The 14,989-nt window shown below is 43.0% G+C and overlaps 1 protein-coding gene across 2 annotated transcripts; it reads left to right on the top strand.

Moving 5' to 3' along the window:
- Window positions 1–310: 310 nt before the first annotated feature.
- Window positions 311–14,510, top strand: LOC308525776 (protein FAM228B-like). Of its 2 annotated transcripts, none has more exons than XM_081100615.1 (9): window positions 311–428; window positions 1,127–1,195; window positions 3,157–3,348; window positions 4,006–4,086; window positions 7,031–7,118; window positions 7,213–7,294; window positions 10,733–10,840; window positions 13,354–13,492; window positions 14,340–14,510. In XM_081100615.1, the coding sequence occupies exons 1-9, from the start codon at window positions 330–332 to the stop codon at window positions 14,367–14,369; spliced, it is 888 nt and encodes a 295-aa protein (XP_080956741.1). In that variant the 5' UTR covers window positions 311–329; the 3' UTR covers window positions 14,370–14,510. The 2 variants fall into 2 exon arrangements, with proteins under 2 accessions (XP_080956741.1, XP_080956740.1); XM_081100614.1 differs by having other exon boundaries at window positions 7,213–7,369.
- The last annotated feature ends 479 nt before the right edge of the window (window positions 14,511–14,989 follow it).

The raw sequence follows: 14,989 nt of genomic DNA, 5'->3' as shown, positions 1-14,989 counted from the left end.
GCGGGACTCCTAGCAGCCAGGCCACGGTTGCCACACTGTTGCTAAGGGGCTGTGTGGTCGGGGTGCGTGGGAAGCCTGGAGTTCAGGGGGACGCGGGTCCGGGCAGAGGGACCGCCCTGGTTCTGGGGACGTGATCCGAAGCCACGGCGCAGGCCCTTGCCAGGGACAGTGCGATGGAGGGAGGGCTCCTGTCCCGAATCCGCTCCCGCCCGTCGGTGGTCACAAGCATTGACGATTCATTCAACAGAAGAGGATGAGATGGGGACTTCTCGTTACGAAATAAGCTAACGTTTTCGTTTTCCCAGGGGCTCTGCTATTCGGGAACCGCCATGAATAGTGCAGACAGCGAAGATCTGTTCATCGACAAGCCTCCCAGACTCAAGAGCTCCAAAGAATGGCTGGAGCCGCAGCCACTTACTTTCGTGGAGGTACAGGGTGCGGCGCCGGCAAGTTTGTGCTTGGGTAGTTGCGTTGAGAACTGGCTTGTGTGAAATGTAATATTTGTTCTATCTTTTCTGTTTTACTCTCTCCTGTTTACTACCGTTGTGTTTGCTCTTGGTTTTCCAGCTTCTTCAAGGTGGAATCATGGGTCATGGATTATATACGGTTTTTCTAATATAGCAAACTTACAGAGTTTCTCTTGAAGCACACAATTTATACATATTGTGTGTTTTTTAACATTGTTATTTTTTCTAAGCAGCTTTATAGAGGTATACGTGATATACATACAATCCACTGCATATTTTTTAAAGTATACAGTCTGATAAATTTTAACATGTATACCCACACGAAACCATCACCACAATCAAGGTAACGAACAGAGTCAATATTCCCGAAGTTTCTTCATTGTGTCCTTGCCAATCCCTCCCTCCCTGCCAGCCATAAAGACCATCTCGGATTTGCTTTCTGTCATTATAGTTAGATTTTTTTTTTGGCCCTAGAATGAGTTGAAAGCAGAAAGATTCAAATACTCTTTAAATAGTACTTTATGATATTGTTTTAGGTATAAAAACTGGATTTACAGAGAATTTTCCAGAGATATGTCTGTCATGTAAAATATAAGTCACAATAGTATTAACACTTTGTTTTTTGAGATTTGACTTTCAAAATTTCATTGTCATTTTAGGCATTTGCCAGAGAAGATACTAATGCAGCTATTAAATCAATATTATATAGAGAAAATTATATAAATAAGGTAAGAATTAACTATAGAATGTTTCAATTAATTTTCTTTCTTGCCCGGCTGGCATGGCTCAGTAGTTGAGTGTCTACCTATGAACCAGAAGGTCATGGTTCAATTCCAGGTCAGGGCACACGCCTGAGTTGCAGGCTCCATCCCCAGTGTGGGGCGTACAGGGGGAAGCCCATCAATGATTCTTTCTCATCACTGACGTTTCTATCTCTTTCTCTCCCTCTCTTCCTCTCTGAAATCAATAAAAATATTTTTATTTTTTTCTCTCATTTTACATGTAGTTCATCATCATTATGCAAGTTTTTAAAAATAAAATTAAAAAACACTCATTAGCCCCTGGGATTAAACTTAAGGGGCCTCTGAGGTTGCTTTAATTGACTTCCTCTTTTCCGATACTTTGTGAGGATTCTTTCACAGGTACCTTCTCACTTGTTCCTTCATCTTAGTGGGGCTTTGATGGAGTCACTAGGTATTGGTAAGAGCTTTAAGAGCTGTTATTGGTACACAGCAGCCAAGTATTACTCATGTAAACCTAGGTAAGAACAAGGCCTGAACTATAGCAGGATGGGTTTAATTATAAGACAAGGTGAATGTCCATGTGAATGTCCACTAAACACTGGGATAGGTAACCCATTTTTGTTTTTAAGGATTTTCTTCAGAGTTGTTTAAAAAGGGGTGGCTGAAGTGTGCTACGACCTGAAGTTTGGAAGGGGTGATCCTTACAAAGTAGGAAGCTCTCAGGGCCTTCCCCCCCCCCCACTTTAAATGTTATGTTGTTGATCCCCCAAATTACATGATTTCATTGGTTTGATGAAAGAAAGTTTTGTGAGAATGGTTGAATTTATAGCCTAAACCAGGCATTTTCTTCGCAGGCCATTTGGACTAGGCTGTGCTACACTCCTGTGTCTTTGCTTTATCTCTTTTCCCCCATGGAATGTTCTTCTTCCACTTTCTCTGTCATCTCTTCTCTTCCTAGATAACTCTTCATTCTTTAAGGCCCATCTGAAATGCCTCTCACTTTGGGAATATTTAAAAATCTTAAAAATATTTTTTTCCATTGTGGTAAAATATACATAGCATAAAATTTGCTATTTTTTAACCATTTTAAGTGTACAATTCAGTAAACTCACATTTACTTGGACAGCCATCACCACTATCTATTTCCAAAACTCTCGTCACCCTATCAGAAACTTGGTCCTCATTAAATAATAACTCTCCTTTCTTCCCTCCCCCAACCTCTGCTGACCTCTAATTCACTTTCTGTCTCTATCAGTTTGCCTCCTCTAGATATTTTACATAAGTGGAATCCTACATTATTGGTCCTTTTATGGCTTATTTCACTTAGCATAGTGTTTTCAAGGCTCCTTTATGTGGTAGCAGGTCTCAGAACTCCCTCCCCTTTTTGTAGCTGTGTATTATTCCATTGTATGTAGATACCACGCTTTGTTGATACATTCATCTGTTGATGGGCACTTGCTTTGCTTCCATCCTACCTTTCGGCTATTGTGAATAATGCTGCAGTGAACACTGCTATACAAGTGTCTGTTTGGGTCCCTGTTTTTAACTACATATACAGGGTGTCCCAAAAAATGTATACACACGTTAACAGCTGATAGCTTAATTTTGAAAATGAAATGTATTTTAATACACACTACCTTTACAATTATTCAAAGCATGTCTAGATAGTTTTTCAGGGAAAAAAAAATATATCTTGCTATATTGTCTCTCCAAATTGTTTTGTGGCTTTGTTTTGTAGTGTGTCTCTCCAGGGACAGCTGGCATGTTGTCTAACTTATCCACTATTCCTTTTCCCACTATAGTGTGGGTACACAGCAGGAGCCAAGTAAATGACTGAATTAATGAGTGACTTTGTGGGCTATTCTTAGGAATAGAAATGAAGTTTACATTTTAGAACAAGAAAGATTTCAGATAACATGTTTATCTCTTACACCCCTGTTTACTAGGAATTAGACAAGTATTTACAGCATCATGACTTCTTAAATACAAGAAGAAAAGAGATGTTATACAAAAGATGGGTTGACCATGTGGCAGGTCCTCTCCAGAAAAAAATCATGGAGAAAGTTTGTTCACATAAGAAGATTAAAAAAAGGAGACACCAGGAATTAGATACCTTCTTAAAATATGTCAATAAAAAGGTATTAAGAGATCATTTGACACTCCCCACCCCCCCAGTTGGTTTAAAAATGATGGTTATCTTTATTTATAATCATTCAGCCTGCCCCTCCCCACTCTATATATGAGTAATATTTTATCACAGCACACACAGCTCTTAAATCCAGGGTATGTGGAACAGATGGAGGAGGAGGGTTAGTTCTGGATTTACATGTGTACATCAGAATCAGTTGTCTTTGTTGTACTCAGGTAATTGTTAATTTTATATACCAATTAAAAAATTTTGAACTCTAGGTTCAGAACATATATATTTATTTTTTTCTGGAATTCTATTATTTACAAAGCTAGACGATATTTATGGTCTCTTGGCATTTTTTAAGAGATCTGAGATATTTGACTAGTAGGCATTAAAAAACAAATTCCCAAATCTTTTAGTGTTCCAAAATTCGTTATTAAAATCTTACAAATTTTAAGTAAGTTCTGCCTATCACTATAGTGTTTATTACTTGGATACATTAAATGTAACTTAGAATCTGGTCTTCCCTTCCCTTTTGTACTTGTTACTGATGCCATTCAGAAGCATTAAAATGGGTTTGTGTTTTGACTCTTGAGAGTCCTGTTATGCTCAGAATGAATTGTGCACCTCTTGTTCTTATGTGTGTCTTATTTCCTTCCCGTAGGGAAGTGCATTCATAGAGCACTATGACCCCAAAGAGTACGACCCTTTCTACAGGCACAAAGAGGACCTGGATTTCCTGAAGGTAGGATAGATTTCTTATTTTAACTTGGGTGTTATGTCTTTGGTATTAGCTTTTTTGATATGCGAGTTGTTGTCTAGTAATTCCCTAAGAATGTGGTAACATCTTAAGAATAGTTTACCATCTCCCTGTCTGAGAAAGGAGCAAGAAAGCCGTAGTCCAAATTCAAGCAAACTTCTATAAAATTTGAAAATACCTTATCATGATTGGGTAATCGGTAATGTTTAAAATTTTCATAGGCTTTTAAATTTGTTACAAAAGTAACACATTTTCATGATAAAATCAATTGCTAAATAATTTAAAAACCACTCAATTCCATTACCCAGAATGAACACATTAACCATTTTCTGTATATCTTTTAAGACTTCTTTCTACATGTAGGTATAAACACACATTTTTATTTTACAAGAATAGGATTATACCATACATTAAGTTATATTACCTGTGTTTTTCCTTAATAGTTTATAATTTGCTTCTTTGTCAACATGTGTAAATATATAACTTTAATAATTGCTAATTGCCTGGTATTCTGTTACTAGTAGCAGCTATCTTGCACTGAGAGATTTCCTAAATGTTAGGACTTTTTTTCTTTCATTTTATTTTATCTTCACTGCTACCATGTCAGGTAATTTACAGGTGACACAAGTGAGTACAGATAGGTTACTGGTCCAGAGTCACACAGCTGCAAATAGCATAGATGTGTTTCTAACCATATCTGGTACCTTGCTAAGCCATCATTTTTTTTTGACATATTTCATTTTAAATATCTAGATTGTTTTCAACCTATTGCTGTTATATATGACATTGTGATGAACATCCCTATTTCTTAATTTTTTTCAGTAAGTTGCTAGAAGCAGAATTGCTGAGTTAAAGGTTAAGCCTGATTTTGATTCATATTATCAAATTGTTCTTCAGAATGTATAAATTTGCAACCTCACACCAGAGAATCCATTTTTGCATACTTTTGCTAATAATGGATAGTGTTAAACCAAATTTACAAACCTACCTTAAGTCATAGACATTTTAAACTGCTGGCATTTGCATGCAAAGCAGGTCATTTTTTTTCTCCTCCCAAGTTGGAGTATGTGTCTGTGTGTATATAATTTCCCCATTATTATAGGGGAAAGTTAAACTGAGAGTTTAGAATAAGAACCTTAGATATACTAACTAGTAACACAGCTAGTATGGGGGAGTATTGAGATTTGAAACCAGATCTTTTTGATACCAAATCTCCATTCTGTTCTTTTACCACTAGAGGCCCGGTGCATGAAACTCGTGCACGGGTAGGGTCCCTAGGCCTGGCCGGTGATCAGGGCCGATTGGGGCCTCTGGCTGCCAGCTGGGGCCTTCCTTCCCTCACTCTGCGCCGCCCTCTGGTGGTCAGTGCACATCATGGCGAGCGACTGAACTCCCAGTCTCTCCGTCCAACTCCTGAGGGGACACTTTGCACATTAGCCTTTTATATATATAGACGCTGCCTTTCTAAATGCAGCTGGCAGGTGACCTCTTAAGGTAAGCTGAGCACTTTGAGGTTAAAGCACCAGTTCTCAAAGTGGAGTACATAGACCTCTGAGAGCCTGAAACCTCTTTTGGGGTCTGTTAGGCCATATATTTTCATAATAGAGCCAAATGTTTTTGCCTTTTTCATTGTGTTGACATTTGCTCTGATGGTACAAGAGCAATGGTGCATAAAACTGCTGGTGCCTTCCTTAGAATAGCTTAAGTCAGTGTTCCCAAATTATATGGGAAGTCATTCTATTCTTCATTGCCACGCACCCACAGTAAAAAAAAAAAATCAGTTTCACTGAAGAATATCTTTGATCAAACAGCCAAAATTATTAACTTTATCAAATCTTGATCCTTGAGTACATCTTTTGAATAGCATGCAATGGAATGGGAAGTATGCAAGGAGCACTACTGCTGCAAACTGAATGCAGTAGGACTGTTCGAATTGTGAGCTGGACTGGTTGGTCTTTTTCATAGAATACTGTTTTTAGTTGAAAGAACAACTTACAAAACTATGGTTATTAAATCTCTGGTATTTGGCAGACATTTTCTGGAAAATTAGCAAAGTGAGTCTGTCACTTTAAAAACAACAGACAGTATTTGTTGCCAGTGATACAATGTGAGCTTTTAATGTGAATTTTGGAACAATCATATTGAATATGACAGTGTTCCAATACTCAAAGGCTTTACTGATGAGTTTGGTAATAATATTAGTAAATGTGGTCACTGTATAATGAAATGTATTAACATTTGGAAGATCTCACATAACTCACAGATCTGATTATTATCAAACCATCAGTTCATGACATGGATAAATGATCCACTCAAAGTTCAAGACAGACCAATGGACTTTAATGTAGCAGAGTTTGAATAATTCATTGATATGGTTTCAGATTCTACATTATAACTAATCTCTAAGAAACTACCACTTGTTGAGTTTGGGTATATTATCTAGAATAGCCACAATGATCTAGAGAGGCTATTAAAATGAACTAACCAGGTTGGAAGGCCTCACTAAGAGATGTATCGGAATGCCTCCTTCTCTTTGTAATGTCTTAAACGTACATAATGGTTAGATTGCCATTGTTTGTAGATACTGTATTCTTTTATTATTATTCTTTTATTTTTTATTTGTATTGATTTCAGAGAGGGAGAGGGGAGAAAGAGATAGAAACATCAATGATAAGAGAGAATCATTGGTCAGCTGCTCCTGCACGCCCCCTATTGGGGATTGAGCAGGCAACTGGGCATGTGCCCTTGACTGGAATCGAACCTGGGATCCTTCATTCCTCAGGCTGACACTCTATCCACTGAGCCAAACCAGCTAGGGCTGTAGATATTGTATTCTTGATTCTTCTGGCATAAGGGTCATAAGTGGATATTTAGGATAGACTGAAAAAGACCTGAAACCCAGTCCTCAAAGAAGTGTGTTTTTTTGTAGGTTATCATCCCACCATTTCGTGACCCTTTGAAAAAGGCACAATATGACAAAGATGATGAGAAAAGAACTCTTCTTCAGTGTGAGACTGGTACGTAGTTTCCAACTGTTACGTGATTTCATAAGTCAAGAGCAATGACAGTTGCATTTAACTGTGCTAATTTATACTGCTAAACTTCTTGCAGGCAAAATACATACCATGAAAGAATTTAAAGAGGTTGAGAAGGCCAAACTGTATTGCAGATTTCCACAACTTTCTAATTCAAGGTGCTTTGTGACTCCAAATGATTGGCTTAAACTGTCTGCAGGCTACATAGAAAGTGACTTTTGTAAAAGGAGCAGGTAATGGCTAATATTGTAGAAATTATGGAACCCACTGTGATTAGAAAGCTTTTTCTTGAGATAGTGATATAAATTTTGTCATTGTTATTATTTTTAAATTTTTGGTTTTTAATGAGAAATCTACTGTAATTCTTGTCTTGGCTTCTCTGCATGTGATGTTTCTTTTGTCTTGGGTACTTGCAAGATTTTCTCTCTGTCTTTGGTTTTCATTAGCTAAACTATGATGCGTCTAGGTGTTTTGTCCCCTTTCTTTCTGTTTATCCTATGTAGGGCTCTCTGAGGTTCTTATATCAGTGGTTTGATGTCTTTCATTATTTTGGGGGAAATTCTAGGCCATTATCACTTCAAATATTTCTTATATCCTATTCTTTCTTTTTTTGCTTCTGAGATTCCAATTATACGTATATTAGAGCATTTGATATTGTCCCATAGCTACAGAGCTCTTATATACTGTTCTTTTTTTTTTTCTACTTGTATTTTAATTAGACAATTTCTACTGACCTATCTTTTCTTTTCTTTTTTTTAAAATATGGAACACTTCACGGATTTGCGTGTCATCCTTGTGCAGGGGCCATGCTAATCTTCTCTGTATCACTCCAATTTTAGTATATGTGCTGCCGAAGCGAGCACTCTACTGACCTATCTTTAAGTTCACTGAGTCTTTCCTCAGCTGTGCCCCATATACTGAAGAGCCTGTCAGAGGGATTATTCCCCACTGATGTGATGATTTTTATTTCTGTATTTCCATTTTATTTTTAATAAAAATATATATTACTGATTTCAGAGAGGAAGGGAGAGAGATAGATAGAAACATCAATGATGAGAGAGAATCATTGATTGGCTGCCTCCTGCAGGCTCCCTACTGAAGTGGGGGGGATGGAGCCCGCAACCTGGGCATGTGCCCTTGGCCAGAATTGAACCTAGGACCCTGTAGTCTGCAGGCTGATGCTCTATCCACTGAGCCAAACCGGCAGGGACTCCATTTGATTTTTTTTAAAAAATATTTTTATTGATTTCAGAGAGGAAGGGAGAGGGAGAGAGATAGAAACATCAATGATGAGAGGGAGTCATCGATTGGCCGCTGCCTGCACACCCCACACCAGGGACCATGCCTGCAACCCGGGCATGTGCCCTGACCGGGAATCAACTGCGACCTCCTGGTTCATAGGTCAACACTCAACCACTGAGCCACGCTGGCCGGGCCTTGCGATTTTTTAATATAGTTTTAATTTATCCTAAAATCCTCCATCTGTTCATACATGTTATTCACCTTTCCATTATATTAACACATTATTCATAGTTATTTTAAAATCTCTAATAGTGTCAACATTAGGGTCATTTCTGAATCTGGTTCTGCTGATTGCTTTACCTCTCTTTTTTAAAAAAAATTATTTTTATTGACTCAGAGAGGAAAGCAGAGGTAGAGAGATATAGAAACATCAATGATGAGAGAGAATCATTGACTGGCTGCCTTCTGCACGCCCCAGACTGGGGATTGAGCCCACAACCCGGGCATGTGCCCTTGACCGGAATCGAACCCGGGACCTTTCATTCCCCAGGCCGATACTCTGTGCACTGTGCCAAACCAGCCAGGACGTGATTGCTTTATCTCTTGACAGTAGGTTATTTTATTTTGCCTTTTTTTTTTTTTTTTGCATTTCTTGTAATTTTTGTTTGAGTGTCAAAAAGACCTGAAACCCTCTCCTCAAAGAAATTGTTTTTGGGTTTTTTTTGTAGGTTATTTTGTCTTGCTTTTTTGGCATGTCTTGTGATTTTTTTTGATTGAATACCCTTTTTGGACATGTTAACATAGGACACACTTTTGTCATTAATTATGTTTTATGCGCTAATCTAGATCGCTCCTATACCCATTTCTTTTTTTTTACTCAAAACATGTCAAAATCCACATTTTCTGGGGAAAGCTCATTCTGATTAAGTCAGACCAGACAGATTCTTTCCATGAGTTTTGGTGTGTGACCATTTGCGTGCTGAGTGTACTGAGTACGTTAGTTAGAAGAATGGCCAGGACTCTTGGTTTCACACCACTGGAGCCATACTAGAAAATGATCCCTTTTTTTGAGGCTGTATACTGCTCACAGAGCCACTGGGAGGCCTTAAGAAACAGGGCTTGGTTTCAGGAACAACACCCAAAGCCACCGTGCAGAACTGGCAGGCAGAGGGGTGTGTTGTCTGTGTCATGATCAGGAAGCGGCAGGACCAGGCTGGTGCTGCTGCAGCTGTTGGCCTCAGAACCACACCAGCTCTGCTACAATCCGTGCCAGCAAAATGGGTGCCCCTCAGAGGGCCAGTATCAACGTTACAATCCACTTCTGAGTGGGGGCTACACTGTGGGCTTCTAGGGCACCTGCCTGCCGCCTGGTGGCAAGGTCGCCTGGGCAGTAGAGTGTTTAGGTCTCTCTTGGAAACACATTTTATATTTATAAATGACACAATCTCTATTAAGACTTTTTAAAAATATATATTTTATTGATTTTTCACAGAGAGGAAGGAAGAGGGGTAGAGAGTTAGAAACATCGATGAGAGAGAAACATAGATCAGCTGCCTCCTGCACACCTCCCACTGGGGATGTGCCCGCAACCAAGGCACATGCACTTAGCCGGAATCGAACCTGGGACCCTTCAGTCCACAGGCCGACACTCTATCCACTGAGCCAAAATGGCCAGGGCATAAATGACACAATCTCTATGCCCTCTTTTTACATCCTATGTAATAAAAGGCTAATATGCAAATCGACCAAACGGCGGAACGACCAGTTGCTATGATGCGCACTGACCACTAGGGGCAGACGCTCAGTGCAGGAGCTGCCCCCTGGTGGTCAGTGCACTCCACCAGGGGGAGCGCCGCTCAGCCAGAAGCTGCACTCATGGCTGGTGAGCACAGCAGTGGTGGCGGGAGCCTCTCCCACCTCTGGCAGCGCTAAGGAGCAGCAAGTAGGTGGGCAGTAAGGAGTGAGGGGTCCCGGTCTGCGAGAGGGCACAGGCAGGGCTGAGGGTCCCCCTCCTCCCCAGTGCATGAATTTCATGCACCGGGCCTCTAGTTAGAGTATAAACCCCCAGTGGATAGGGAGTGCTGCAAACTTTGCCTTGCCAAGTAGGTTCTCAGTAAAGAGTAAACCAGCCTCCATCCTGGTTTCAGCAGCTCTCACATGCCCGAGACGTCACACAAGTTTGAAGTGATGGTATTTTAGACCAGCGGTCACCAACCTTTCGGACCTCATGGACCACCAGTTGGTGACCACGGTTTTAGACAATATACACAGCGTCAAAGGTTAACAGTAATTTCTGAAATAGTATAACCGGTATTGTTTTTGCAAACATCCTCACACATGTTGTCTTGTTAAAGGTTAAAGGTGAAGAGTAATTTCAACGCTAGTAGTTTTGATTTGAAACACGTGACCAAAGTGCCTCATCTTCCGGGATCCCAGGAAGGAGAAAAAGCAGTTCTTTGCAAGTAAGCCTGTTCTTCCATAGCTCGGCCCCTCCTTTACTTAAGATGCTTGGCTGTGTTTCCACCCTTTGCCATCCTTTTGCGCTGCTGGAGCCAGTGCCGAGGCAGGTGCCAGGCTCCTGTGGCACGACCCCAGGCACCTCCCACCCCGGTGCCTGGGTGCGGTGGCAGCTTTCTGCAGCTTGTCCTAGTTTTAAGGAAAAGATAGCTAACACATTCAGAAATGACAAGCACAGACAGAAAAAACATGGTTAACGACTCGTGTAAGTTAAAAGTGACTTGAATTGAATCGGAACAGTAAAGTGTAACTTTGGACTAGTTTTGAGGGGTAGTAGCTGTTACAGTTGGGTACCCAGAGTGAGGTGTTATAAGCAGAGAAGTGGTATGTACTACTGTGCGTGTAACCTGGGGAGTCAGCTCCAGAAACTGGTTATGGAGTTAAAAGAAAGAGATTTCTCTACATGGTTACAGAACCTGTTAACTATCTGATTAAGTTATGGGATCCCCAGACATTGCTGGAGGGAATGTAAAACAATGCAGTCACTTTGGAAAACAGTTTGGCAATTTCTCAAAAGGTGAAACATGAAATTATCATGCGACCCAGCAGTTCCCCTCCTAGCTTTCTACGCAGGAGAAATGGAAACATTATTCACATAAAGACTTGTCCGGCGTGTGTGTGTTCGCCGCGATAGCTCCAAACTGCAAACAGCCCAAGTGTTGCTCATTCACTGGTGAATGTACAAAATGTGGTGCATTTATACAGGGCATGTTACTTGGCAATTAAAAGGAAAAGGAGTTCTAATACAGCATGGATGAAATTCAAAACCATTATACTCAGTGAAGGGAGACCATCACAGAAGACTACCTATTGTTTGAGTCTCTTTATATGACATATGTTGGACGAGGTAAATCTAGAGACAGGAAATAGATTATTGGTTGCCCAGGGCTGGGGCTGGGAATGGAGAGTGATTGTAAAGGACCGTGAGGTCTTGGACTGATGGAAATGTTCTAAAATAGCTCTGCAAATACACTAAACACCATTGGTGTGTACAATTCAAATGGGGTATAAATTACACGTCAGTAAAGCTGTTCATGAAAAAAGAGACCCTAGCAAGCAGGAGGGAAGTGAGCTCATATGCACCTGTTTAGGAGGCTGGCCTATGATTTTCTATTCCTGAAAGGCCTGAGGGAAGCTGTAGCAGGTTCCCTTTCCCTTTCCCAAGGAGGCTCAGAGCTCGATGAATAAATGAGTGTGGCAGGAGCCGAGGGCTCTCAGAGATGCTTGATGCTGGCATGTCCAGCAAAGAGGCCAAAATTTTAAATTTAAATCAAAATTACTTAGTGATTTAAAGTAGAAGCAGATGACTGTTGGGGGTGGGGCAGCCATGAGGTTTGCTGCCTGTGGATGGGAACTGACATTGAGGGGTAATAGGAAGTATTGAACTAAGCCCCACTCACACGTAGCTGCAGCCTTCAGAGACCAAATGACCCAGAATCACTCTTGTATATTAGGGTCCAAAAGAGTAAGTTCCTCCCCTATCCCTAACCGCCATAGTCTTATACAGACCTATTTGGGCCAGGTTTTAGGATAATGAGCATCTTCATCCTATTTCTATATTTATACTAATAAAAGGGTAATATCTAATTAGACCGGACATCTTCTGGACGTCCTTCTGGACAAAGCCATGGTGGCGGGGGCCGAAGCAGAGGTGGTTAAGGGTGATCAGGCCAGCAGGGAAGAGCAGTTAGGAGCAATAAGGCTGGCAGGGGAGCAGTTAGGGTGCGATCAGGCCATCAGGCAGAGGCAATTAGGGGGCAATCAGGCTGGCAGGCAGAGGTGGTTTGGGGCGATTAGGTAGGTGAGCAGTTAGGAGCCAGAGGTCCCAGATTGAGACCTAATCAGGCCTAAACCAGCAGTCAGACATCCCCCAAGGGGTCCTGGATTGGAGAGAGTGCAGGCCTAGCTGAGGGACTCCCCTTCCTTCCCCCGCTTCCATGCATGAATTTTGTGCACTGGGCCTCTAGTATGCTATAAAAGGAGGAGGGAGTTTGTCTTCAAATACCTCTTCTAGCAGAGTGAGCCCCAGACATGAAGGAAAAAATGGCATTGTTGAAGCGTGCAGGGCTTATATTTTAGTCTAGAGGTGTAAGTCTGGAAACTCCCCCCGGAAGAGGAGGTTTAGATTCTCTTCCACAAATAAGGGAGGCATCCCAGACTTGGATCCGGGTGGAGAAGGTGTTTGTCCTCAGAAGAGTTAAACCTGCCCAGGGAAGGCCCAGGGTCGGCCCTGTGAGAGGCCACTTTCCCTGAAAGACTCTGGCTCAGCTGGTGAAACAGCAGAGAGATTTCAGGTGCAAATAAGACTGGAGCAAGGCAATGCTACATATTTGGATTTCTTTTTCATAAAAGTATGCAAGTTCATATAGAATGCATCTGCAAACTGAAAAAGAAAATCAAATGCTACACTTGAGCTGATCGTGGTGGGGACCCTTTCCTTTCCGGCTCCTCCCTACAGAAACGAAGGGTTATGCTCTCTGGAAAAAGGACCGCTACATTCTCAGCAGGGAAAGCGTCCAAGTCCTGAGGAGGCCAAGGCTGAAAGGCCCTCCTTGAGCCTCAGCCTGAAGGCAGAGCGGAGGGAAGACCAGGATGTGGTGAGAGCTGGGGAAGTCCCGGGGGCATGACACCAGGCAGCAGCTGGGCGACTCTCCCTGCGGCAGGATTTCAGGGAGAGAGGAGGCAGCGGACTCCCCCAAACCCTCAGACAAAGGAAGGCCAGGGAGAGAACAGGAGAGGCCGAGGCAGGCGTCCCTGACCCAGAGGGAATGGAGTTGCGCTGGGAGCTACACCTGGGGGTGCCCTCTGGTGGGTGGACTGGAGGGTTTTCCCAGCTCCCTCCTCAGTGCCCTCCTCTCTCTCTACCACCTCTACCATCTCTGCCATCTCCCACTTGTCACACCCAGGCGAGGCCCAGTATTTTGTTCCTCATAATTCAGCCAGGATAGAAAGTTTTCAGAAGGACCATATATTAAACTAAAGTAGTAAACTTTACCGAGTAAAAGCCCGAAAGTGTAAAATGTATAGAAATATAGGTGTTTATAGAGAGCAGATTTCTCATCGTAAGGCACTCTTTAAACTTGGTGCAGGACCATGGGGGGGCGGGCGGGGATCCACAAATATCACACACAATAGGATGGGCTGTGGCCCCAAATCTCTGCCTGGTTCTGAGTCCAGGTGGAGTGAGGGGAGGCTCAGGACAAACATCTCGGGGCCGTCTCTGATCCCTGCCTTCACTCACTGGCCGTGTCTGGGAGGTAACGGCTGTGGCAGTGCGCTGGCCTCTCAGGAGGTTCAGGTGGGAGCCCTGCCTGCTGGACGGGCCGCTCAGCTGGGTCGGGAGGACTGCCCTTCAGGTGGATCAGCTCAGCGTAGCCCAGGAGCTTTCTGCTCTGCAAGCCCCTCACCTCTTCCACACCTAACGCTTCTGTGAACCTTCACAAGGTTTCAGCAGCCAAGGAGCAGACACCCTGACCCCGGACTGGCGGAGAGGACACAGGAAGGTTGCTGGAGGAAGCCACCTGGCAGCAGGCATCAGGGTGAGGACCACGGGAGGCGCTCAGGGCCGTCCTGGGTCTGAGAAAAGCATCTGCAATAAACCTCACTTGACGTTTGAGCTCAGTGTCCGGGTGAGAACTGAGAAACCACCTCCATGTATGGACCGCTATTGGAAATGCTTCCCCAGAGGCTAAGAGGCAATGCTGAAAGGTGCGATAGGAATCAGCAGCTCCCTTCCCGAGGGCCATCTCGGGACTCGGTCTCCCCCGAGGAAGGGGCGCTGCCTTTGGTCAGGCCCCCTTAGGACCATCCCCCCCCCCCGGCCCCCCTTCTCCCCCCTCCCCCCCCCGTGCGCTCCCCCCAGGCGTCTCCCGCAGTCCTTGGGAAATGTGAACATTCACTGAGATTCCCCGGTGCAGAACCTGGCTCCTGTGGAGTTTGACTCCAGGCCCAGGAAGACGCGGAGGACCTGGGGGCTGAGGGCGCGAGGGCGCGGCTCTGCGTTCTGTAGGCAGAGGCGACATTAAAAGCCGCTCCTCCCCTCCAGTCTAGCATCAGAGACACTGAGCCCCGGAAACTGGGTCGCAGGGCAGGTC

The sequence above is a fragment of the Myotis nattereri genome (assembly GCF_964212035.1).
Source record: "Myotis nattereri genome assembly, chromosome: 10".
Lineage (NCBI taxonomy): Eukaryota > Metazoa > Chordata > Mammalia > Chiroptera > Vespertilionidae > Myotis > Myotis nattereri.
Note: the sequence above shows the minus strand (reverse complement) of the source record. Positions and strands in the feature narration are given on the sequence as shown.

Coding starts and splice junctions, on each gene's coding strand:
- LOC308525776 (XM_081100614.1), top strand. CDS start 330: ATGAATAGTGCAGACAGCGAAGATCTGTTCATCGACAAGCCTCCCAGA. Junction 1,196..3,156: donor GAGAAAATTATATAAATAAG/GTAAGAATTAAC, acceptor CCTGTTTACTAG/GAATTAGACAAGTATTTACA. Junction 13,493..14,339: donor GGAGGGAAGACCAGGATGTG/GTGAGAGCTGGG, acceptor AACCTTCACAAG/GTTTCAGCAGCCAAGGAGCA.